The sequence below is a fragment of the Zingiber officinale genome, chromosome 9A, assembly GCF_018446385.1.
Source record: "Zingiber officinale cultivar Zhangliang chromosome 9A, Zo_v1.1, whole genome shotgun sequence".
In the NCBI taxonomy this organism is placed as follows: Eukaryota; Viridiplantae; Streptophyta; class Magnoliopsida; order Zingiberales; family Zingiberaceae; genus Zingiber; species Zingiber officinale.
In genome coordinates, this window is record NC_056002.1 from 127,974,778 (window position 1) to 128,002,117 (window position 27,340).

The 27,340-nt window shown below is 35.0% G+C and overlaps 1 protein-coding gene across 1 annotated transcript in view; it reads right to left on the bottom strand.

Moving 5' to 3' along the window:
• Positions 1-493: 493 nt before the first annotated feature.
• The window catches only part of LOC122019567 (beta-glucosidase 26-like), a 34,315-nt gene continuing 7,468 nt past the window's right edge, over positions 494-27,340 (bottom strand). Inside the window, exons 2-12 of the mRNA XM_042577025.1 lie at positions 2,816-3,001; positions 2,660-2,718; positions 2,476-2,551; positions 2,318-2,389; positions 2,152-2,239; positions 1,783-2,026; positions 1,461-1,576; positions 1,167-1,384; positions 1,046-1,077; positions 830-932; positions 494-765 (exon numbers count right to left, since the gene is read on the bottom strand). Of these exons, the coding sequence (XP_042432959.1) occupies positions 494-765; positions 830-932; positions 1,046-1,077; positions 1,167-1,384; positions 1,461-1,576; positions 1,783-2,026; positions 2,152-2,239; positions 2,318-2,389; positions 2,476-2,551; positions 2,660-2,718; positions 2,816-3,001 (1,466 nt within the window). The remainder of the gene's footprint in view (positions 766-829; positions 933-1,045; positions 1,078-1,166; positions 1,385-1,460; positions 1,577-1,782; positions 2,027-2,151; positions 2,240-2,317; positions 2,390-2,475; positions 2,552-2,659; positions 2,719-2,815; positions 3,002-27,340) is intronic.

Below are 27,340 nucleotides of genomic sequence, written 5' to 3' on the forward strand. Positions count from 1 at the left end.
AATATTTTAATGCAGTTATTTTCATTGAATCTAGTAAACAATCCAATTAAAAAATAAAAACTCTAAAATCTAAAAAATATATTCATAAATTTCTTGAACCTCTAGCCAGTGAAATAAAGAGAAATTTTGAAAGATATAAAATTTTAACTATATCATGTCTCTTTATAATCTTTTCCTCTTATTTTACCTTCACTTTTAATCACAAACTAGAGGAAATCATTTTGTATGCAAAAAGTTCCAAACAAATAAATTTTGAGAATAAATAGATTGACTTATAATGGCCATCTTAATAAAAATTAATTAGGAGGGTTTTTTTAGATAAATTATCCAGACCTTATGCTAAACTAATTTGACATCTCTTTAAATTAAGTGCCAAAATGAAATACATAATCATCCTTGAAATATAATTTTATTTATTTTCAATGCCTAACAAAGTGGATTTATTTCATGGAAAACTAGAGGAAAAAAAAATCTAAAGGCTATAAAAAATAATCTAACTCCTCTGGAGAATCTTCTTGAACCATCGAGCTGATTCTTTTGGATAACGCTTATTATCCTTGAAGTCGATATAGACAATACCAAACCTTGATGTGTATCCTAGTCTCCATTCAAAGTTATCAAGAAGAGACCATGCAAAATATCCAATCACTGAAGCACCATCATCGATAGCCCTCTTTAGTTCCATAATATAATTCTGGTAAAAATGTCTCCTTTGAGTATCTTGCAAGCCTTGTGGAAGTGTAACATTGCCAGGTTGATCCATACCTAAGATTATAATAAATTATTTTGAGTTTAAAGAACAAATACAATTTGTCATACAAATATTTACCATTTTCAGATAGAAAGATGATTGGGTTGCCATAATTTTCTTTAACGTATGTCACTGCCTTGTACAAACCCCATGGAACAATGTAAAGCCAATCCGAGTGAGCCTAATGACATATAAACAATTACCTTGTATCAATTATGAGCCCACGTTAAGTCACAATAAAAAATTCCATAACATAATCTCTTGGAGGAAAATTATAACAAGATAATTTCTTACCCTTGGTCCAATTGGCATGCCATTACGATCATCTAAAAAATGGTAGAACAAATTATATTATTAACAATTTTTTTTATTAAATATAACATTAATAAGAAAGAAATGATTGCATGTGTCTCACATTTAAATTCAACGTGCCAATCATCTTGATAGCTAATGGGTTCAGGATTGATTGTAGCATTATCCTTAATATAGTAGGCTGTGTATTGATTGACTCCCAAATAGTCATATGAACCTTTAACTAACTCCACTTCATCATTAGTAAACTCTGGTAATCTTTCTTTAACTATGTCTTGAATAGATTTAGGATAGTATCCATATGTTAGAGGGTGAAGGAACCTGAAAAGGATAAATTAAATTATGCTAAAAAGGGTAATAGTTATGTTTTGAAAACCAAGCTTGCATCCATAATTACCATCCGATGTGAAAATCTATAGCTCTTTGAGCAGCAACTTTATCACTCTCAGAGTAAGTGTGAGGCTCATACCAAACAAAATCTAGAAGAATCCCAATTTTCCCTTGTTGATCAATCTGAATAAGAAAAGAAAATATTTTTAGTATTATTTGCATTTACAATGTATATGTACCAAATTCTTTCATGAGATAAGTTTTGTAAATTTATTATATTATTGTAATTTTTAAATAAGTTTGGTATATTTAATGAGAAGATATTTTTTGAATTAACTATTATGTCATAATGAAATGCACCAATATAAAACTAGTTGAAAATACATTACTTGATACTTCTCACGATATCTATTCACTGCTGCAGCATGAGATAAGATAAGATTATGAGCCACAATGTAAGGCTCTATCGTTGAGTTCCCTCCAAATCTACTACCAGTAGCTCTTCCAGGGGCATGAAAGCCAGTATCGTACCCCATAGCCACCGCCACTCTTGGCTCATTGAATGTGAACCAATTTTTCACTCTATCACCATATCTTTCAAAGCAAAAGTCAGCATAGTCCGCAAATGCATCCCTAAACAAAATGATTGTAAACTAAATTAAATATTCATGACATCTTTCAATAGGTTACATTAGAAATTCTTAGATATACAATAAGAAGAATAAAAGTATGAGTAATTATTTTACTTTACTACTTACACTATCTTTGGACTCAACCAACCCAAATACTCGTTTTGAAGTGTTAATGGAAGATCGTAGTGATAGAGATTGACATATGGAGTAATACCTAATAGAAAAATGAAATAGAATATTAAAAAAATATGTGAAAACTATTTATTTATTAGTTAAAAAAACACAAAGTTACCTTTGAGTATTAAACGGTCAATTAGCCTATTATAATAATCTACACCTTCCCAATTAATATCTCCCGTTCCATCTATAAGATCAAAGAAAAATTATTAGTATTTTTAAAAGGTAAGCAATGTGCAAGATTTTATAAAAAAGAATTATAGCTTCTAGTACTTGGGAAAATTCTACTCCAAGAGATTGAGAATCGATAAGCATCAAAATTGTACTCCTTCATAATATCAATATCTTCCTGTACAATGTAACTCATTTTTTAAAAAATAAATAAATAAATTTAAGAAAAAGATAAAAATTTGTTAGCATTTTAATTGTCTCCAGAAATATAAAATATGCATTTGACCTTGAAATGATGATACTCATCAACGGTAACATCACCAGTTGCATTATATGGGATTAAACCTACATCCATAGCAAACAAATCAAATCCACTTCAGAATATAACTTCAAGTTTAGAAAGAAAAAAGTAAAGTTATAAAATTAAATTATGAAATCTTACCTGGAATTTTTACAAATTCATCCCAAATGCTAGGTCCCCGTCCACCTTTGAGTGCTTCCCCTTCAACTTGATAAGCAGATGCAGCGGTGCCAAATATGAAGTCATCGGGAAAGACTTTACGACTTAGTTTATGTACTCTTGAAGTCGGCTTTACATTGTTTGTTTTATATCCCGATGTACATTGGACTAGAAAAAGTAAAATGAATGAAAAGAAAAACAATGAGAAAGACTCTCGAAAATTCATTTTGAAGATGAGTGAACCTCTGATTAATGAAGAAGAGGAAGTGAGTTCTATATATAGGAGCACAACAATGTGTGAGTTAAATGGATGAGTATTGATATAGTTTGGACCAATTCTTTTGGTATATATGTTTCAAATTAATGATAATAATTCAATAAGTCCATGGATTATCATCTAAAATACCGTGCTAAACTTTTAGCAGCAAAAGAGATTGTTTTGTTTGACTTATTTCTGATTTGGCTTGTTCTTAAATATTGAATGAAAATTAAGTGATTTTTATTTCTACTTTTACTTTTAATTACATAAGAAATGTATACTCACTCAATACTCTAAATGTTACATTCATATTTGAAGAGTATTGTTTTTTTTTTTTTCATTTAGTAGAAATGTATGGTAGATCAAACAATTAAAAACATATTGATAAATCTACAATTATTACCGTAACAACTTGATTATTACCGTAAAATTCTCTAGGTTTGCATTTCATTATTCTTAAAATAAAATTTAGAAATACAAAAATTACAATTTGTATCATTTAAAGGTATAAAAAAGTTGGTGACAAATACTTCCAATTTTATTTTTTTTTTACAAAAAAAAATTGAAATCTATTGTTTCACACGGAGAATAAATTTAAGGATGGATTCAGGAATTAGAGATGAATTGGGCTTTGAGTGTGAGTGAACCATATCAAAGGACTTTGAGTATGGAAGGAGTGGGTAATCAAAATAAAATGGAAAAAGGGAACAAATTAATTCTTCTTGATGTTAAATTATAAGATATTAAATATCTATGTAATTATTTTGGGATTGGATTAGAGTTGGACAACCCTATCTTAGATCAGTCTTCGGCTATATGGATAATCTGTATTTTATCTAACATTGACACGGTATATTATAATAAGTACAAGATATTTTTCTAAATATACATCCCATTAATACATACTCTATCTAATTCATATTTTGACTTATTTTATATTAATACATGATTAATCCGACCAATTAAATCCGTCTTATTTATTTGTATTTTCTTCCGAGTTAAGGCAAACTAATTATTTTTTTAACTAGATTTCATTTTTCGTAAAAAATTATCTTTGATAAATTTAATTGATATTGATTGTATAATGTAACTCCCAATTAATGAGATTACAATATATGATTATCTAAAAACAATTTTTTTATATATTAGAATTTGTAAATAGAAAAAATTATATTAATATAATAAAAAATACAATTACAAAAAAAAAAAGAAATCTTTTTCAATAACAAAAGTGTTTTAAATTTAAAAAATAAATAATAATTACCTAGAATACTTTGCAATCTGAAAATAAAAATAAAAACACGGGAATAATTACCTAGAATAGTTTCGTCTTCGTTTAGGAAGATATGAATTCGACATGATGTATTTAGTTTAATGGAATTAATTAAAATTACTTTTTACTAATCCTATCTAATTAAATGAAAATTTTATATTAAATTCTTTGGACCAAATTATTTGAAAAATCTCAAAGTATGTGGTTATTCTAATGATATCCGTGTAACTCAATGTAATTTATAAATTTATTCAAAGATGTCAATTTAATTAACTCAAAACTAAACTTTAATGTAACATAACTTAAACTAAAATTTTGAAATTTAACTTAACTCATCTTATAAAATTTTAGGATTTCTTGATTGAAAATATAGATCGAGTGAGATAAATAAAGATTAAATTAATTAAAAAATAAATGAAAAAAATTAAATTGAAATAAATTAAAGTAAAATTAAATTAAAATAAATTAATGTAAAATTAAATTAAAATTAAATCAGATTAAATTAAATTAAAAATAAAACTAAATTAAACATAAATTTAAAATTTAAAATTAAACCCTAAATATTAATCCACTTAAATTTTAAAATTAAGTTAATTAAATATTAAAAATTACATTAAAACTTAAAATTAAAATAGAATTAAACGTAAAGTTAGTTAACCGATTACATTATGCTAAAATTATTTTAAAAATTGGTTTTAAAAATCCTTTAAAAATATTTTAAAAATTACTTTAAAAATTCTTTTTAAAAATCTTTTAAAAACGATTTTAAAAAAAATTCTTTAAAAATACTTTTAATTTTTATAAAAAAAATTATTTTAAAAATCCATTATAAATATTTAAAAAAATTTCTTTAAAAATCCTTTAAAAAATTTTAAAAATCTTTTAGAAATATTTTAAAACTATTTTAAAAATAATTTTAAAAATTTTCATTAAAAATATTTTTAAAAATTCCATTAAAATTATTTTTAAAAATTCCTTTAAAAATATTTTTAAAATTATTTTTTAAATTATTTTAAAAATACTTTGAAATTATTTTAAAAAATCTTTTTAAAATTATTTTAAAAATCCTTTAACAATATTTTTAAAATTCTTTAAAAAAATCTTTAAAATTATTTTCAAAAACCCTTTAAAAATATTTTTCTTCTAAAAGTTATTCTAAAAATCCTTTAAAATTATTTTCTCACTAAAGGTTAGACATAAATCTAAGGACATATCATAGAAAGTGCATGCATTAAGGGAGAGAGTAATGGGTTAGAAATATTGGTACAGGGTGCACCAGAATTAAACTTGAGTTTTGATGTTGTCAAAGGTTCAAGTTAAATCTTGTTGTGATCTAACAAGTTGAGTGAGCGAGTAGGATATTTACTCAACCGGGAAAGTCTTAGCAGATCATGGAAGCCAGGCAAGAAGCCCAAGTGGGTTGAGAGGACCCGACACTTGGCAGAAAAACTCGATAGGTCTGGAGGATCGTAGATCGAGGGAATGTCCTCGTGAGCCGATCAGATACTAAGAGGCAAAGTCCAAACAGGTCTGGAGGGCCAATGTTTGACAGGTAGGTTGAGGTAAGCAACTAGAGAAGAGCAATAGTGACAACGTGTTCTGGGAAGGGATAAACTCTAGGTCACTGATCCAACTGAAGAAATAGGGAATGTTTTCAAGTTAAGATCAAGACAGTCTTAATGTCTATTACTACTCATGCATCTTACTATTATTCATATATTACTGTGCTAACTTTGTTTTGTAGGAGCTTTCGTTCTAACTCTGTTTTGTAAGAGCTTTCATTCTAACTCTGTTTTGCAGGAACCGAAGTTTATTGATCGACCGAACACTAGGATTGGTTGACCGAACCAAGTTGATTCAGACTAGATATCAGTCGAATAGAGTTTGGTAAAGTGATTGATCGATTGACCGAACCCATGGATCAGTTGATCGAACCATTCAGACATGGCATAGATCAGATCAATGAGAAGTAGAAATGGAAGCCAGTCTGATCGGTAGACCGAACACAGGGATCGATCGACCGAACGATCATCATGTTAAAGCCGCATTAGTAATGAATCTTGACGAATAGAGAAAGTGCACCGTTCGATCGACTGAACAAGGTGATCGGTTGATCGAACCATTAAAGCTCATAAATGAGCAAAAATAGGATCTGAGCGAAAAAGGAAGGGAGCGTGTTTTGTCAACTGATAGGAGGTTCAGTTGACCGAACAGATCAATCAACCGATGAGTTTATCAATTGACCGAGCAATGCTTATAAAGGGGAGCTCGAGGTCTGAGGCAGTGCATTTGTTTTCAATTCATCTTGTGTAAAGTTGTTGTTCGTGCTACTATTCTACTACTCATCTTTAAGCAAGCTGATGCTCCATCCAAGAAGTACCGACCGAGCTCCATCTTCTAGCCAGTGCCGATATATTATTATTTATCTTGTATTGTATTTAATTTCTAGTAAGATAGTAGGCTGAAACTATCTTAACTTTTCATTGTATGAATTGCTTCTTTTCGGAAATCTCGGAAAGAAGAATTATAGTGGATTACCCAACGGTGCGATCAAAGATCACGGGTCTTCGAGTAGAAGTCGACCGAGACTCTGAACCAAGTAACCAACTTGTGTAATCTGTATTGTTTTGATTTTCGCTGTTTATTCTAATTTATTTTACAAGCAAAAGAAAAGCTTTTAATGTGCGATATTCACCCCCCTCTATCGCATCTTTCGATCCTTCAAGAAACTCATTCTGATAACCCTAGAAAAGTTAATTAATTTAAAACATTATACATGTCTGTTTTTACTATTTATTTAATATTATTTTTTAAATAATATCAGGTTCGGGAGGGGGAGGTGTTGGTCCAGATAGCATGAAAACTAAAACGAAGCAAAACGGTAACAACTCATAGTGAATCGTCGGAGACGTCTCTGAAGAACTGCCGATTGACGAAGGAGTTGTTGTTGGATCGAGACTGCGCTAGAGGGGGAGGGTGAATAGCGCTCACGGCTAAATCGTTCGATTATCGGAATCGTAAAACGTTCGTAGAGTAATTAAAGCAGCGGAATAAAGGAAACAAATACAAGAACACGGTCGTTTACTTCGTTCGGATCCTAGGTCGAGTCCTACTCGAAGGCCCGCGATCCTTGATCGCTTTCCGTGGGCAACAACTATAAGCTCGTATGAATATTACAATCTAATTACAAATGTAACTGCAATTTAAAATTATACCAACAACTGTAGTAGGAAAGAAATCTGAGCTCCGGGTCGTCGGAATGTTGCAACAGCACTTCGGAAGCAATACTTGAGCAGAGAATAACATAATGGAAGCTTGGAAGTTGTTGTTTTTCAATGCTGCTTAAAGTCCCCTTTAAAAATTCTTTTTTAAAATCTTTTGAAAAATATTTTAAAAAATTTCTTTAAAAATATTTTAAAAAATACTTTTAATTTTTTAAAAATCCATTATAAATATTTAAAAAATTCCTTTAAAAATCCTTTAAAAATTTTCAAAAATCTTTTAGAAATATTTTTAAACTATTTTTAAAATAATTTTAAAAAATTTCATTAAAAATATTTTTAAAAATTTCATTAAAATTATTTTTAAAAATTCCTTTAAAAATATTTTAAAAATTCTTTTATAAATTATTTTTAAAATACTTTGAAATTATTTTAAAAAAACTTTTTAAAATTATTGTAAAAATCCTTTAACAATATTTTAAAAAATCTTTAAAAACAATCTTTAAAATTATTTTCAAAAACCCTTTAAAAATATTTTTCTTCTAAAAATTATTCTAAAAATCCTTTAAAATTATTTTCTCACTAAAGGTTAAACATAAATCTAAGGACATATCATAGAAAATGCATGCATTAAGGGGGAGAGTATGTTAGAAATGTTGGCACATGGTGCATCAGAATCGAACTTGAGTTTTGATGATGTCAAAAATTCAAGTTAAATCTTGTTGTGATCTAACAAGTTAACTGAGCGCGTAGGATATTTACTCGACCGGGAAAGTCTTAGTATATCATGGAAGCAAGGCAGGAAGTCCAAGTGGATTGAGATGACCCGACACTTGGCAGGAAAGCTTGATAGGTCTGGAGGACCATAGATCGAGGGAAAGTCCTGGTGAGCCGATCAGATACTAAGAGGCAAAGTCCAAACAGGTCTGGAGGACCAATGTTTGACTGGTAGGTTGAGGTAAGCAATTAGAGAAGAGCGATAGTGACAACATGTTCTGGGAAGGGACAAACTCTAGGTCACTGATCCAACTGAAGAAATCGGGAAGATTTTCAAGTTGAGATCAAGATAGTCTTACTGTCTAGTACTACTCATGCATCTTACTATTATTCATATATTACTGTGCTAACTTTGTTTTGTAGGAGCTTTTGTTCTAACTATGTTTTTTAGGAGCTTTCGTTCTAACTCTGTTTTGCAAGAACCGAAATTTATCGATCGACCGAACACCAGGATTGGTCGATCGAACCAAGTTGATTCAGACCAGAGATCCGTCGAACAGAGTTTGGTAAAGTGATTGATCGGTCGACCTAATCCATGGATCGGTCGATCGAACCATTCAGACGTGGTATAGATCAGATCGATGAGAAGCAGAGATGGAGGCCAGTCTGATCGGTAGACCAAACACAAGGATCGGTCGGCTGAACACAGGGATCGGTCGACCGAACGATCAACATATTAAAGTCGCATTAGTAATGAATCTCGACGAATAGGGAAAGTGCACCGTTTGGTCGATCGAACAAGGTGATCGGTTGACCGAACCATTAAAGCTCATAAATGAACGAAGATCGGATCTGAGCAAAAAAGGAAGGGAGCGTGTTTAGTCGACTGATAGGAGGTTCAGTTGACCGAACAGATTAATCAACCGATGGGTTTATCATTGACCGAACAATTCTTATAAAGGGGAGCTCGAGGTCCAAGGCAGTGCATCTGTTTTCAGTTCATCTTGTGTAAAGTTGTTGTTCGTGCTACTATTCTACTACTCATCTTCAAGCAAGCTAATGTTCCATCCAAGAAGTACCGACCGAGCTCCATCTTCTAGCTAGTGTCGATATATTTTTATTTAACTTGTATTGTACTTAATTTCTAGTAAGATAGTAGGTTGAAACTATCTTAACTTTTCATTGTATGAATTGCTTCTTTTCGAAAATCTCGGAAAGAAGAATTATAGTGGGTTGCCCAACGATGCGATCAAGGGTCACGGGTCATAGAGTAGGAGTCGACCGAAGCTCCGAACCAAGTAACAAACTTGTGTTATCTGTATTGTTTTGATTTCCACTGTTTATTCTAATTTATTTTACAAGCAAAAGAAAATTTTTTAATATGTGATATTCACCCCCTCTATCACATCTTTCGATCTTTCAAGAAACTCATTCTGATAACCCTAGAAAAGTTAATTAATTTAAAACATCATACATGTCTATTTTTACTATTTTATTTAATATTATTTTTTAAATAATATTAGGTACAGGAGGGGAGGATATTTGAAAACTACTTTCAAAATGTCTTATTTCAAACAAATGTTCTCTTCTTACTACTTTTTTTATAAACTGATAGTTTAAATAAATAATATTTTAAAACTTATTTAAAATTTCTTGAATAGATATTTCAAAATTTGCTTTGAAAATTTACTTTTAAAAGTTGCATTGAAAATCAAATTCTAAAAAATTACTTTATTTAATCCTTGTAAAAAAATATTTTGCATTTTTTTAAAGCTTGTTTAAAAAAAATACTCTTATACTTTTTAAAAATTTGTTTTGAAAAGTAAAAAGAAAAGTATTTTAAAAAAATACTTTAAAAACTTTTTGGTAGAAAAAGTGTTGCAACAATATTTTAAAAAATCTATTGAAAAGTATTTTATTACCTTAAAAATTATTTTAAATAATACTTTGAAAATTACTTTACAACTTCTAAAATTACCTTACAAAATTTGCTTTGAAAATTCAAAAAAACATTTACTTTGCAACAAATTTTGAAAAATGGTGTGCAAAATTTTTACACGGTTTTTTTTGCCTTAAGAATTGCTTTGAAAAATGTTTTTTTTTAAAATTTATATTGATACAATTCCCTTAAGAAAATGTTTTGCAAATTCTTCCGAAATTACTTTTCAAAACACTTGCCAAAAGTTATACTTGAAAAATGTTTTTTAATTTTTAACTTTATCAATCTTAATTTTGAAAAATATTTTGAAAATGTTTCCAAACCTAAAGCATAATTTCTTTAAAAATTATTTGAAAACCTCTTTTCAAAAATTGTTTTGAAATATTGGCTTTCAAATTTACTTTGCAAATTCCTTTAGATAGAGGTTATCTTTAAATTTTTAAATCCCCCCTGAAATTTCAAGTAATAATTTTTACTTGAACAATTTATCTTTTCCTCCCTGAAATTGATCAAATTACTTTTAGTATTTGGTAAATTTACTTAGGAGTGTTTGTATATTTTACTTCCTTTTGATATACTTATATGCATAATTTTTTATGAATTCCAAAGGGGGAGAGTAGGGGTTAAGTAAGAAAAAAAACTAAGAAAATCTAAAAAAACTTAACCTTAAAAATACTCAAGAGAATAAACGCAAAATCATTAATTTCTCTTGAATAATTTTCATATTGTTATTTTATTATTGTATTATTTTCTAACTTTAATGCAGGTTGTCATTGCATCAAAAAGAAAGAAATTGTTGATGCATTTGACACTAATGGTCAAACCTAAGTTTTGATGAATGACAAGTGAATTAAAGTTAGATGTATTGTTTATCTAACCTTGTTACTGAGTGCACAGGGTTGACTAACTTGACGGGTCAAGAGGACCAGACACCAGACACCAGACACCAGACAGGAAGTCTGGTCAGGACGCGCGATTCTTGATTAACGAAGTTCAAATGTGAGATTCTGGCAAGAGGTCGATGTTCGATTTCCGATGGGTTGAAGTCTGGATGTGCGATTTTAGTAGGAGGTCGAGATGTTCAATTCCTGATGGGTGAAGTTCAGATGTGTGATTCCGACAGAAAGACCTGGTTGGTCAGATTGGATGTCAAGGAGGTAACTTGACATTTGGTAAGTGGAGGTAAGTCACTGGAAGAGAGTGACTTAGTGAGGACGCATCCCATTTGAGGGGGCAGTAGGCGTCAGTCCAATTTAGGTATATTTCGAAAATCTAAATTGAGACCATGACTAAATCTTGGTCTCTAGAAGACAGGATCTAACTCATAAATTTATATAAATTGTTCATGCATATATTTTTCTAACTCTATGTTTTAGAGACAAATGTAGACATTCGAATTCTACACGCATAACAACTAACAGAGCTTGATTTTGAGTTCGAAGTTAAAAGATATAGCCTCCAGAAAATTGTAACGATCAACCTTCTTACTACTACTATTCTCTAAAGATGACCGTTACCTAACTACTAACTCTACTTAACCGGTGTGATTAAAAACCACATGGAAACCCTACCGAAAAATTTCGACAGAGTCTCCCCTGTACCGGTGACCATATTCAACATTACATGCAGTATATATACTCAGCCACAAGCGGCTGGAACACATAACTAACAACCACGCAGTATAATAAATCTAACTCAGCAACAATAAAGAAAAACTAATCCACAACCACAACTGAATAGCAAACACAGTATCAAGTGTCCTTATAAACAGTTATCAAATTTCCTTAACACATAAAAACTTAATTAACTCAAAGAACAAATCATAATTCATCTTATTCGCAAGGATCCCTAGAACTTCCATAGTGCAGACATCACACACCCCTCTTGCATCTCCTTGTCGCCTTCCTTCATATTAGCTTTCCTTTTTCTTTATCTGCAGTAGGAGAAAGTGCAGTCTATAAGCATAAAGCTTAGTGAGCGCTATCTAACTCACAAAAACTCGATGTGCATGTATACAAATAAAAACATGCTAAAACTGAATGCTAATATGTAAAGCTACTCATGCTCATAAATAGCAAAGAAATCAACTAACAGAAAAGATAACATGTATAACTACTCATGCTCATAAACTAATAAAGAAAGCAAACTAACTGGAATGCTAACATATAAAGCAAAACATGCTCATCAACTAGCAAATAAATAACATGTAAGAAACTAAACATGTAAAAGCTGCTAGCATAAAAGAAAGCTAAACTTGCTGATCTTTAAAACAAAGTGAAACTTACTTCTTTTACTCTAATCTTATTCTTTTATTTCACTTGTTTAAAATTTATACTTTAATACTTGAAAATAATAATCAACTTCTCTTGGGCCCACATAGTACCATCTTATGCCCCTAATAGGATCCTAAGACCTTGGTCTACAAGACCTGGAATTGGACATTTGTTTAACGACAACCTTGGAAGTGTACTAGCATCTTCTTAAAAGTAAAATACTTTTTATCTTAAATACTTCTTCTTTAAATGCCTTGGCATTTTAATAGCATCCTATGTGCCAAAATCCCTAAAGTCTTGACTTTGGGATTTACCTAAGGCCTTGGCCTTTTCTTTCTTTTCTTTACTTATACTTCTCATACTCCTTGATTAAAGCTTATTAAAATCCTGTAGATATATCTATCAAGTGTAGAATTACAACCAACCAAGCATGCTATATAAAAATAACATAAGGGAAACAGATCTAAACTCTCTAAGCATGTTATAAAACAAAGCAAAGGAAAACAAATCTGAACTTACTAATCATGCTATAAAATAGTACAAAAGAAAGCAACTTTAAGCTTCCTAAACATGTTGTAAAATAGGGTAAAAGAATGCAACTTAAAACTAGAAAATCTGTTCATGTACATCTATTGCTACACAAACAGAAATGCAAATAAAGAAAGGTTGTTCTAGGCCCTAAAGGAAATTGTTCTTGCTTACGAATATGCGATAAAAGAGAAACTGTTCTAAGCTCTAAACAGAGATGTTCATGCTTGCAGAAATGCAAATAAAACTAGTATGCTAAGACTGAGATGCTAATTAAGGTAACAAAGAAGTCTAAGATTGATATGCTTAATTTCAAAGCTGTTCTTTTATCGCAACAAGGAGAAAATCCAACAAGAGCTATAAATCTACAGCATTTCATGCTCTAACAATTCAATAAAAGGTCTATAGCTAATATGGATCCAAAACATGCTTGTTCTTCTTGTTATGTTCCCCGGCACAAACCAAACAGAAAGTACTGTTGTAACTAAAATCTTTGCAAACATGTTCACAACATAAAGCAACAGAATTCTTCAAGTCTACTTCAAAACAGCCCGGAATCATAATCCACTTCCCTGTTTAGTGCCACGAAAGAAACCAATAAGAGCAAAACACTCCACTTACTTAATCCTTTTTCCTGTTTCTCTTGGAAACACACGGCATCAACAAGACCCTTAAGCATGTTACAGTGTAAATATGCAAGGAAGAAGGAAAAAGAATCTTAAATCTACCCTTAACCCTCTAACATACAGATTCTGTGCAACATGATCCGAAACACAAAAAGAATTAAATCCCTAGCAAGCATAAATTCGGCTCAAACTCAATCCAGAACATAGAAGCATGCTGTGGATGATAAGGAGTGATACCAAATTCCGAAATCAAAAGGAAAAGAAGATCAATGTCGCGGAGCTATCCTACTGCAGGTGAGTAGCAACTCACCTCGCTGCTCTTGGACTTACAACCGGAGAAGAGAACTCTAAAGCTTCTAGGTTTCGGGTGAAGATGAAGATCTCGGTGATTCCTTCCTTTCCGCGTGTTCCCCTTGACGAGGAGAGCTCGGTTCCGCAAGAGCTCTGGCTTCGTTTTTCCTCCGCTCGGCAGAATCGGCGCACGCACGGGAGAAGAGATGGGATTAGGTCACGGGAAAACACTTAACCCTTTATAACCTAGATTTTATTTTTGCCCTTTACAATAACTTAAATACATCTCGCTACATACTTAGTTAACAAATCACGCGCAGCCCAGTTGGTTGGCCAGGTTTTAACCAAATCAGAGGTTTGGGCTTCGACTCCTCTACCGCGCACTTTTATTCCAATTTATTTTAAACGTTCCAGCTATAGCTTAAATCTATTTCTCTCCATATTTGATTAATAAAACCTGCGTAGCTCAGTTGGTTGGCTGCGTCCGATTGGGTCAGGTCCGGCAGGAGGTCTTGGGTTCAAGTCTCAACTTCCACATTTTTGGTCAAAACTTCTTTCTTTTTGTAAACATACTAAACGACCTCCAAAAATTACGTAAAAATACTCTAAAAATTCCTAAAAATCTCTAGAATATTTTAAAAGTATTTCTAAATATTTTTATGGACTTTTAAAACTTGAAATAGGGAAAATTGGGTCGTTACAATTCCCCATACCTTATAAAAAGTTCGTCCTCGAACTTAGAATAGCTCTGGATACTTCTGTCTCATACTGTCCTCCTGCTCCCAAGTGATTTCCTCGTGCTTCTGGTTCTGCCAGACGACCTTCACTAGTGGTACTTCTTTGTTTCTCAATCTCTTGACTGCTCTGTCCACTATCTGTGTAGGTCTACTCTCGTAGCTAAGATCCTCTTGGATCTGCACTGACTGAGGCTGAATCACTTGGCTGGGGTCATGAAGACACTTCTTTAGCATAGAGACATGAAATACATTATGTATTGCTGACATGTCTTGTGGTAAGTCCGTTGTAAGCCACTTTCCCAATCCTTTCCGTGATCGATAAGGTCCTCATAACGAGGACTTAATTTGCCCTTCTTGCCAAATCTCATCACTCCCTTCATAGGAGCGACCTTGAGAAAGAGAATCCTACTTGAAATTCAAGTGGTGTCAAGATTTCCTTAGGATTCTCATATTTGGAAGTAGTTCTATATTCTCGAATGGGTGATCGCACTTCCTACCATAGCCTCATAAGGTGCCATCTTGATGGTGGCGATAGCTGTTGTAGGCAAATTCAAAGCATAGATACTTGCACCAACTTCTTTGAAATCTAGTGCCAAGCTCGCATATCTTCTAGAATCGATTACTCGCTCTGTTTGTCCATCCGAGGATGGGCTGAACTTGAGTTTGGTGCCTGTAGTCGAATACACTCCCAAAAGTGAGAGGTGGCCCATCTCTATCAGAAACAATAGATTTAGGAACTCCGTGAAGTCTAATCATCTCTTTAACATACAGATGTGACAACTGCTCTATAGAGTGGGACACCTTGATGGCAAGAAAATGAGCAGACTTAGTCAATCTGCCCACTATTACCCATATCGCATCATATCTATTTGTGGTTCTTGGAAGACCTGTTATGAAGTCCATGGATATGTCTTCCCACTTTCACTCTAGTATAGGGAGAGGCTGTAGAACTCCTCCTGGTCTCTGGTGTTCTGCTTTGACCTCCATGTCGGCATATTTAGCTACATCTCTTTGAGTCCCACGAATCTCGTTTCACGTCTTGATACATCTTGGTAGAACCGATGCATGGAGTAAGGTGTACTATGAGCTTCTTCTAAAATTTTCTTTCTCTCTTCATCATTGGGACACACTCCCCTGATAAAGAATTCCACTGTCTGATACTCGAAACTCCGAATTTCCTTCTTCTTGTATCCCTTGCTTGATCTTTTGGATATCTGGATCTTCACTTTGCTTTCTCTGTATATCCTCAAGCAAGGTTGACTCTAAGGTCAATGTAGAGAGTTGCCCATAAATAATTTCCATTCCAAAATCTGACAACTCCTTCTGCAGTGGTAGGGCTAATGATGACAAAGACATCAGGGATGCACTGGATTTTCTGCTTAGTGCATCTGCCACTTTATTAGCTTTGCCTGGATGGTAGAGGATTTCACAGTCATAATCTTTGACCAACTCTAGCCACCTACGCTGTCTCATGTTTAAGTCCTTCTGAGTGAAAAAGTACTTAAGACTCTGATGGTCTGTGAAAATTCTGCACTGAACGCCATACAAATAATGTCGCCAGAGTTTTAGTGCAAAGACCACAGCTGCCAACTCAAGATCATGAGTGGGGTAGTTCTTTTCATAATCTTTGAGTTGTCTGGAAGCATAAGCTATCACTTTTCCTTCCTGCATGAGTACAGCTCCTAAGCCCATCTTGGAAGCATCAGATGTCAAACTCTGTCACTTCAGAATAGGAGCACGGTCATCTCTTCTTGAGCTCTTGGAAACTCGCACATTTATCCGACCATTCAAACTTCTTATTCTTTCGGTGAGGTTAGTGGAGAGGCTATCCGAAAAGTCCTCCACAAATTTCGAGTACAAAAGAAGCTTTTGATCTCGGCGTTCTTGGGTCTACTCCAGTTGAGCTTCTATTTTTACTGGATCCACTTGAATGCCTTCTTTAGAAATTATGTGACCTAGAAATGCCACCTGATCTAACCATAACTCGCACTTTGAGAACTTAGCGTAAAGTTGCTTTTGCTGAAGAGTCTGCAGTACTATCCTCAAATGCGTGTCATGCTCCTCGGTCGGAATAGATTAGAATGTCGCGATGAACACAATGACAAATTTGTCGTATTCTCTAACACTCTTCATCATGAAAAGCAGTGCATTAGTCACACCAAAGGCATGACTACGAACTCGTAGTGTCCTTCGGTCTTGAAGCGGGTATGTCTCTTTCCTTCACTTTTAGATGGTACCCAAGCGCAGTCTATCTTTGAGAATCCCCCCTCTCAACGATCAAATAGGTCGTCGATCCGGGAGGTACTTATTCTTGATTGTCACTTGATTTAGAGCTCTATAATCTATGACATCCGCATAGATCCGCTTTCTTCTTGACGAACAACACGAGCTCCCATGGTGAATGACTAGGCGGATGAAGCCTTTGTCAAGCCTTGTTCGTAGTTCTTTCATCTGTGCATGCGATGGAGCTTTGAAATTGGACAAGAACCGTCAATCTCAAACTCCACTTGGGAGGTAGTCCGTAGTTCTTGAATACCGATACTATACCAACTTCCTCCTGGGTCTTTCTTGTTCTTTCACAATGGGAAAACCAGACACCTTAACGTGGTGAGAGAAGAAAGAACTCCTCCTGCACCCGGAACTCAAAGGATGATTCACCTGACTAAAGATCACTTTCCTTCTGCCAAGCCACTTGAGAAATCCATACCCAAAATGATATCGAAACATGGCGAGGACCACCGTTATACATAGCTCACGGCAAATTTGACCCAACAGTCGGATTCCAGACTTCCCGTAGGTCGTCGAACTTGGATTTAGGTACCGTAATTTTTTGGCAAAGGTATGGATACAAAGAATGGGTGAATCAAATAGTAGCTATATTAAAATAACTACTTGACACACGTGGAGGCACTAGCCTTCTTCTTTGGTGAGGAGAATACTGCACGGCCGATGGGGCTTCCAACCTTCCCGAGATCGGTCCTTCTAGAGTTGCAGGCATATAATGTAGCTGAGGTTTACCTCCATATTGTATTGGCTGTGGCTGAGGTGCTTTGAGCTTGTTAGGACATTCTCTAGCCATGTGTCCTTCCTGCCCACATGCATAGCATCCAGTCTTACCCAAAAGACAGGCTCCTGGATGTGTTCTCCCACATTTAGAACAGAGAGGAATCTTGGTCTGCTTATTTGCTGGTCCTCCTTTCTCTCCTGAGTTCCACTGCTTTCTTTTGTTACCCTTGCCTTTCCAGTTCTGCTTATTTGCCTGAGGTTTCTGACTCCCCGCTGTCTTATCTTCGATCTTGACTGACTTTTGCTGCGCTCGTTGTGCTCTGATGCTGTCCAGATAGTGCTCAGCAACTAATGCTCTACTGACCAGCTCTTCGCCAGTCTGAGCGATGAGGTGCTATCACGCCTCGATCCGAGCATCCGACTGCCTTTTCCGTGCTTACTAGCAGACGAGCTAGCCTATTGAATTTCTTTGCTTCTTCCACGCGTCACCTTGTCTGAATTCTATGAACTCCTCATAATGCTTATTGGTGATCCGCTGACGGAAGAATTCCTCATAAAACTCTGCTTCAAAGTCAGCCCAGCTCATCTGATTAACTGCTCTCTTGCTTTTAACTCTTTCCCACCACATACGAGCATCTCCTGATAGGCAGAATGAGGCACACTTGACCTTCTCAACTTATGGCCAGTCAAGAAGCTCCATGGTGCTCTCCAGTGTCTTGAACCAAGTCGTGCCGAGAAGCTCTCGGTCGTTGCCACGATCAGATATGCTTCTTGTCTTCTAGGTGCTGTGGGGACGTCCAAGACAGCTAGTGGAACCTCAGTCACCACTGGAGTATCCACAGTGATTATTAGAGGAGAAAGAGAAACTGGCTGCTGATTCGCCATCAGATTGACGATCACTTGCTGCTGCTCTGCTACCTGTCTCTGGAGTTGAGCAACAACTTCAGCGAGATTTGGTTCAGCTGCTCTGGGCTCTTCGTTCTCCTGAGCCTGGTCCTCAGTACGAGTGGTGCGGGGGCGTCCTCTTCTTGACATCTAATTATGCAAAGAAAAGAAAGACTTGATATATTCTTTATCCTTTCTAAACATAATCCTTTCTAAACACACATAAGTATGCATAAAGAGAAACAAACTTTTTATCTTACTAAAGCGCATACAAGCAAATACTCTGTACTGCAAATGATAAGGAAAGCATAAGAAAGAAAACTTAAATACTTTCTTACTTGGAGACGGCAAGGATGATGCTGATGTGTGTGTGATGCTGGAGAATGGAACACTGCTCTGATACCAACTGTAACGACCAACCTTCTTACTACTACTATTCTCTAAAGATGACCGTTACCTAACTACTAACTCTACTTAACCGGTGTGATTAAAAACCACATGGAAACCCTACCGAAAAATTTCGACAGAGTCTCCCCTGTACCGGTGACCATATTCAACAATACATGTAGTATATATACTCAGCCACAAGCGGCTGGAACACATAACTAACAACCACGCAGTATAATAAATCTAACTCAGCAACAATAAAGAAAAACTAATCCACAACCACAACTGAATAGCAAACACAGTATCAAGTGTCCTTATAAACAGTTATCAAATTTCCTTAACACATAAAAACTTAATTAACTCAAAGAACAAATCATAATTCATCTTATTCGCAAGGATCCCTAGAACTTCCATAGTGCAGACATCACACACCCCTCTTGCATCTCCTTGTCGCCTTCCTTCATATTAGCTTTCCTTTTTCTTTATCTGCAGTAGGAGAAAGTGCAGTCTATAAGCATAAAGCTTAGTGAGCGCTATCTAACTCACAAAAACTCGATATGCATGTATACAAATAAAAACATGCTAAAACTGAATGCTAATATGTAAAGCTACTCATGCTCATAAATAGCAAAGAAATCAACTAACAGAAAAGATAACATGTATAACTACTCATGCTCATAAACTAATAAAGAAAGCAAACTAACTGGAATGCTAACATATAAAGCAAAACATGCTCATCAACTAGCAAATAAATAACATGTAAGAAACTAAACATGTAAAAGCTGCTAGCATAAAAGAAAGCTAAACTTGCTGATCTTTAAAACAAAGTGAAACTTACTTCTTTTACTCTAATCTTATTCTTTTATTTCACTTGTTTAAAATTTATACTTTAATACTTGAAAATAATAATCAACTTCTCTTGGGCCCAGGCATAGTACCATCTTATGCGCGTTCCCTAATAGGTTGGGGTAGCGAGCCGCCAATCCTAAAAGAGCAGACCTTGGTCTACCAAGGCCAAGACCTTGGTCTACCAAGGCCAAGACCTTGGAATTGGACACCTGGATTTGTTTAACGACAACCTTGGAAGTCGGGTACTAGCCTCTTCTTAAAAGTAAAATACTTTTTATCTTAAATACTTCTTCTTTAAATGCCTTGGCATTTTAATAGCATCCTATGTGCCAAAATCCCTAAAGTCTTGACTTTGGGATTTACCTAAGGCCTTAGCCTTTTCTTTCTTTTCTTTACTTATACTTCTCATACTCCTTGATTAAAGCTTATTAAAATCCTGTAGATATATCTATCAAGTGTAGAATTACAACCAACCAAGCATGCTATATAAAAATAACATAAGGGAAACAGATCTAAACTCTCTAAGCATGTTATAAAACAAAGCAAAGGAAAACAAATCTGAACTTACTAATCATGCTATAAAATAGTACAAAAGAAAGCAACTTTAAGCTTCCTAAACATGCTGTAAAATAGGGTAAAAGAATGCAACTTAAAACTAGAAAATCTGTTCATGTACATCTATTGCTACACAAACAGAAATGCAAATAAAGAAAGGTTGTTCTAGGCCCTAAAGGAAATTGTTCTTGCTTACGAATATGCGATAAAAGAGAAACTGTTCTAAGCTCTAAACGAGATGTTCATGCAATGCAAATAAAACTAGTATGCTAAGAGAGATGCTAATTAAGGTAACAAAGAAGTCTAAGATTGATATGCTTAATTTCAAAGTTCTTTATAACAAGGAGAAAATCCAACAAGAGCTATAAATCTACAGCATTTCATGCTCTAACAATTCAATAAAAGGTCTATAGCTAATATGGATCCAAAACATGCTTGTTCTTCTTGTTATGTTCCCCGGCACAAACCAAACAGAAAGTACTGTTGTAACTAAAATCTTTGCAAACATGTTCACAACATAAAGCAACAGAATTCTTCAAGTCTACTTCAAAACAGCCCGGAATCATAATCCACTTCCCTGTTTAGTGCCACGAAAGAAACCAATAAGAGCAAAACACTCCACTTACTTAATCCTTTTTCCTATTTCTCTTGGAAACACACGGCATCAACAAGAGCCTTAAGCATGTTACAGTGTAAATATGCAAGGAAGAAGGAAAAAGAATCTTAAATCTACCCTTAACCCTCTAACATACAGATTCTGTGCAACATGATCCGAAACACATAAAGAATTAAATCCCTAGCAAGCATAAATTCGGCTCAAACTCAATCCAGAACATAGAAGCATGCTGTGGATGATAAGGAGTGATACCAAATTCCGAAATCAAAAGGAAAAGAAGATCAATGTCGCGGAGCTATCCTACTGCAGGTGAGTAGCAACTCACCTCGCTGCTCTTGGACTTACAACCGGAGAAGAGAACTCTAAAGCTTCTAGGTTTCGGGTGAAGATGAAGATCTCGGTGATTCCTTCCTTTCCGCGTGTTCCCCTTGACGAGGAGAGCTCGGTTCCGCAAGAGCTCATGGAAATTCCCTTCGGCCGGCCGTCGGAGACGAAGTTGGCTTCGTTTTTCCTCCGCTCGGCAGAATCGGCGCACGCACGGGAGAAGAGATGGGATTAGGTCACGGGAAAACACTTAACCCTTTATAACCTAGATTTTATTTTTGCCCTTTACAATAACTTAAATACATCTCGCTACATACTTAGTTAACAAATCACGCGCAGCCCAGTTGGTTGGCCAGGTTTTAACCAAATCAGAGGTTTGGGCTTCGACTCCTCTACCGCGCACTTTTATTCCAATTTATTTTAAACGTTCCAGCTATAGCTTAAATCTATTTCTCTCCATATTTGATTAATAAAACCTGCGTAGCTCAGTTGGTTGGCTGCGTTCGATTGGGTCAGGTCCGGCAGGAGGTCTTTTGGGTTCAAGTCTCAACTTCCACATTTTTGGTCAAAACTTCTTTTTTTTTGTAAACATACTAAACGACCTCCAAAAATTACGTAAAAATACTCTAAAAATTCCTAAAAATCTCTAGAATATTTTAAAAGTATTTCTAAATATTTTTATGGACTTTTAGAACTTGAAATAGGGAAAATTGGGTCGTTACGAAAATTACTGTGAAGGATAAAAATCGAAGATTATAGATTTTATCTTCATTGAAGATTGGGGATAAAATTTGCTTGTGAAGGAGCTTCGGAGGAGGTTGAAGGAGCTTTCCACAGCCTATATAAGCCCTGTTCAAGTAGCATTCAGACCACAACTCTTCTATAAGCTTCTACACGTCTATTTAATGTTTCAACAACTCCGGCTTCTTATTGTTGCTCTGTTGTGATATTGTTGCATCTAACTACTATTGAGGAGTCATCCAACACCAAGCCTAAGCCGATTATCCTTGAAAAGTGTTGGGTAACAAAAATTTAATCGTGTACTTAATTTTTATAGAAAAGGAAAGTGTAGCGTGTCACACTTGTCCTGATTGTTGTTTGTACTCGATCCCCTTTTGTTGACAGTTTTGGAAGAGGTTATTAGTGGATTTCCCATCGATACGATCCATGGGATCGTGAGTCTTGGAGTAGGAGTCATTAAATGCTCTGAACCAAGTAACCACTTGCGTCATGTGCTTTCTGGTTTCTTTGTTTTTCGCTGCGCATACTTTGTTTTTAAAAAAGAATAAAAAAAAGTTTTAAAAAAACCATGTGATTCATCCTCCCTCTCACGTATGTCTCTGTAACGACCCACCTTCCTTACTACTCTGTAAGGTGACCATTACTTAACTACTAGATCTACTTAAACGATATGATCGAAACCGCGAGGAGTCCCCACTGAAAAATTTCGACAGAGTCTCCCCTATACCGGTGACCATAAACTGAGATACAAACATAATATACATCAGCCACAGGTGGCTGGAACATATAACAAACTCTCACGCAGTTAAATAAGTGTCAAATACCAAAATAACTACTTATTAAACAAAACTCATCTCAGCATACAATCCAAAACAAGAATGAAATCAAATGACCCGGAATGTAAGATACAATCTCAAATATTTATTAATCACTAAAATGCGGAAACTTAATAATGTCCCAAGTCTCTCCCATAGTCCTGGCATCACACACCATCCGCGCCACCTTGTCGCCTTCCTTTGCTAAATCTTTTCCTTTCCTGTATTTGCAGTAAGAGGAAAATGCAATCTATAAGCAAAATGCTTAGTAAGCGCTATCTAACTCACAAAAATCTCGATATGCATGTACATATATCTATAACATGAACTAATTAAATGCTTACTGAAGACTACTCATGCTCATCTAATAGTAAAGGAATCAAACATACTGAAATGCTAAACATGTAAAGCTACTCATGCTCTTCTAATAGCAAATAAAAGTAAGCAAATCTAAATAACATGCTAGCATAAAAAAAAAAACTAAACTTGCTGATTTTAAAACAAAGTGAAACTTATTTCATTTGTTCTAAACTTATTCTTTAATACTTTTATACTTATGTGAAACTTATTTTACTTATTCAAAAACTTATACTTATAATACTTCAAAATAGTAATCAACTTCTCTTGGGCCCAAGCATAGTACCATCTTATGCGCGTTCCCTAATAGGTTGGGGTAGCGAGCCACCAATCCTAAAAGAGCAGACCTCTGTCTACCAGGGCCAAGACCTCGAAATTGGACACCTGGATTTGTTTAACAACAACCTCGGAAGTCGGGTACTAGCCTCTTCAAAGTAAAACATCTTAATTACTTCTTCTTTAAATGTCTTGACATTTTAACAAGCACCTTGTGTGCCAAAATCCCTAAAGTCTTGATTTTGGGATCTACTTAAGGCCTTGGCATTTTTCTTTCTTTTCTTTATCTTTCTTATACTTTTCTTAAACTCAAAATACTGTTAGGGTATTTTTTTCATATGCATCTATAAGTGAAATCAACCAGGTAACACACAATCATGCATATTTAAGGGAAATCTAAAGCCTTGTTCTACAATGCTATCCATAAATTATCTATTAGCAAATCTGCACTGCTAAAGAAACTAAATACTTAAAGCAAATCTATACTACAATGCTTAACAAAATTCTGTACTGCAATGCTTAACAAAAATCTGCATTGCAATGTTAAATAAAAATCTGCACACTAATGCTTAATAAAATCTGCACACTAATACTTAATAAAAATCTGCACTAAAATTCTGCACTATAAGGAGATATAAACTGCACTAAAATTCTGCACTACAAGGAGATTTCAACTGCATTAAAATTCTGCACTTCAAGGAGATCCAAACTGCACTAAAATTCTCACATGGCAATTATAAACCTAGAATTTCATATTCTAGTAACCGGCTGAGACCAAATGGAATCCTTGATATTGACACATCCAAGTACTTTAATTCTGAACATCAATTATGCCATTAAACTTATGGTCAGAAAGGAATTCTCAGTATAAAATCTATATTGATCAACATATAAATCTCTTTTCTCATCTTCTAAACTAAACTTCTACTCTGAAGTTACTACTTATATATCTAAGTTACTCACATACTTCTCACCTGTTAAATTCATTACATCAATTCAAATCATCTTTAGTCTTAATACATGATACTCACCAAAACAACATATTACATATGCTCATCTTCACTCTTTCATCCACACTTCTGCACTAAAGAGATTACACTACCTACTTCATCATAAAATAAACCAAAATCACTGTCGGATCAACCTCCAATTAGCCTAATAAACCAATACTTAATCCAAGCCATTCTATGTTCATTGCCTAATAGCAGAACAAAGGGAAACTAAAAGCTTAAAGAAAAATCTAACTATATACTTGGAATAAAAAGGCAGTTCGTTGCATAGATATATATATATATATATAAACTAAAATTGAAATGTTTTCATGAAATCTGAAACTAACATGCTAAACTTAAAACTATAATTGCATATTTAAAAGAATGAACAGAAACTGTACAAATCCTAATACATAGCAAACCTCAAAGGATGTTCTTATTCGTCGAATGGCAACCAGGAAAGTAACTGGCATGTTTAAAATAGAACTATTTCATGCTTATTGCCTAACAATAAAAACCAAAACTGCATACTGGGAAGTAAAACCCATTCACGCTCATTTCGGATCTGTCCAACACCTTCGATAATCATAACATAATGTAAAAACATTCATGCTTAATCGCCAAAATTTCGAGTCAATTACTACTAACACATCCTCAGTCATTTATGAGACGATTTAGATAACCTAAAGGACTAAATTGACTACGCCAACCTATACCAAGACAAGGCTGTTTGAAAAGGAACAACAGAAATAAGAATGAATGATTATTAGGAACAACTTAATTCTGTTATGCAAGTGGATCATATCACAATGATAGACACGTTTATCCATCCTCAAAAGGATAAGGACACCACACTAGCAGGAATGTTCCAATCAGGATCTTGTATGCTTTTGATTTACTTTTGTCATGATCTAGCTACCAATCAAGACTTGATATCATGAGATACTTGCATTTCCAAATTCAATATTTCATATGGTAGCTTAACCCACAAAAGGGAATTGGGAGGTCCTATTTACAGTAGAAAGAAAGGAGATAAGGAAGGAAAACCCAACGTGCTACACTCAACCCTTCTAAACTGAACAATTGGTTAACTTTCGAATCTAACAACTTTTCGTTAGGTTTCATGGCTGCAACCTAAAATATAAACCTCTTCCATAACATGCTTCGAAATCAAAACCAGAAGCTAACATGAATCCGAATTGCACATAAAGCCTAAAGTCTCATGCTTGAGTCACACAACAAGATTTAAGCCAAAATACCCAAAGCTATAAAACTGAAAACTAGGGTTCACGGTGAAAGAAAACTTGCTGTGCAGTGAAGAAATAATTCTAGGGTTCATGTGTGCTTCGGAAGCAAAGTGAGGAACCAAATAAATTCGGAGCTATCCTACTGCAGGTGAGTAGCAACTTACCCTTCGTGTTCTTGGACTTACAACCGAAGAAGGAAGACTTCTAGGGTTCGGGTCTCTTGAAATCGTGGCCTCTCTTCGTGCTCACAGGTCCTTCTTGACGAGAGGAGCTCGAATCCGAGAAGAGCTCATGGAAATCCCCTTCGGCCGCCCACCGGAGACGAAGCTAGGGCTTCGTTTTCCTTCGCTCAGGCAGAATCGACACATACACGAAGAGGAAGAAGGGAGAAAGAATTAGGTCACGGGTAATCACAATCAAGCCCTAAGTTCTCTTCTTATAACCTTAATATTCTGTTAACTACTATTGCTTATATATATTTCACTTCCCTTCTTATTAATAACTGTTGGGACAGAAAAGTAGCTAGAGGGGGGGGGTGAATAGCTCTTCGCGTGCTTGTCGTTGGCGTTGCTCGTTTCTTTGATGGTATGCAGCGGAAATATAAGAAACAAAAGCATACAACGCTAACAAGGATGGTTTACTTGGTATCCACCTCACAAGAGGTGACTAGTCCAAGGATCCACACCTACTCACGCACCCTCCACTATGAATAACACTCCTTTATGGTAACTACCAAAGGCGGAGAAGCCCTACAACACTCTCAATACAAGAAGAAGAAAGGAAAATACAAGATAAGCAAAAGCTTACAAGGTGTACAATAAAAACCCTAACCCTAACTTCTTCTTCTTGTTTTTGATCCGCCTCTTGACTTGGAAAAGCCACCAAGAATCTTCAAGAACTGGCGATCTGGAGCTTGGAGAGAGCTATGGAGGTGCTGGAGAGTATCTGGAGTGAATCGGTGAAGTTCTACCGAAGGAAATGAACACCTGCGGCTTAAATCGACGCCAACGGTCGGATCCCGATCGATTGGATTGCTCCCAATCGATCGGGGAGGCTTTGGATCGATCCACGGATCGATCCAGAGCGCCTCTGTGCTCTCTGGAATAGCCTGGATCGATCGGTGGATCGATCCAGGGCTTATCGCGCATAAACAGCAGCTCCCAATCGATCCACTGATCGATTGGGACCTCTGGATCGATCCACCGATCGATCCAGAGGGGTTCTGTTCGCGGGGACTCACCGGATCGATCGGCCGATCGATCCAGATCTTCTGGATCGATCCACTGATCGATCCAGATCTGCTGGATCGATCCACTGATCGATCCAGATCTGCTGGATCAATCGGCTGATCAATCCAAATCTGCTGGATCAATCGGCTGATCAATCCAGATCTTGGTTTTTGCCCAAAACCAAGTCCAAAGCCCCCTAAACCAACATCTAGTCAACCATGACTTGTTGGTACATAAGACCTAGCATCCGGTCACCCTTGACCAGCTAGGACTCTCTCACCAAGTGTCTGGTCAATCCCTTTGACCCACTTGGACTTTTCTCTTCTTGCCAAGTATCCGGTCAATCCCTCTGACCTACTTGGAC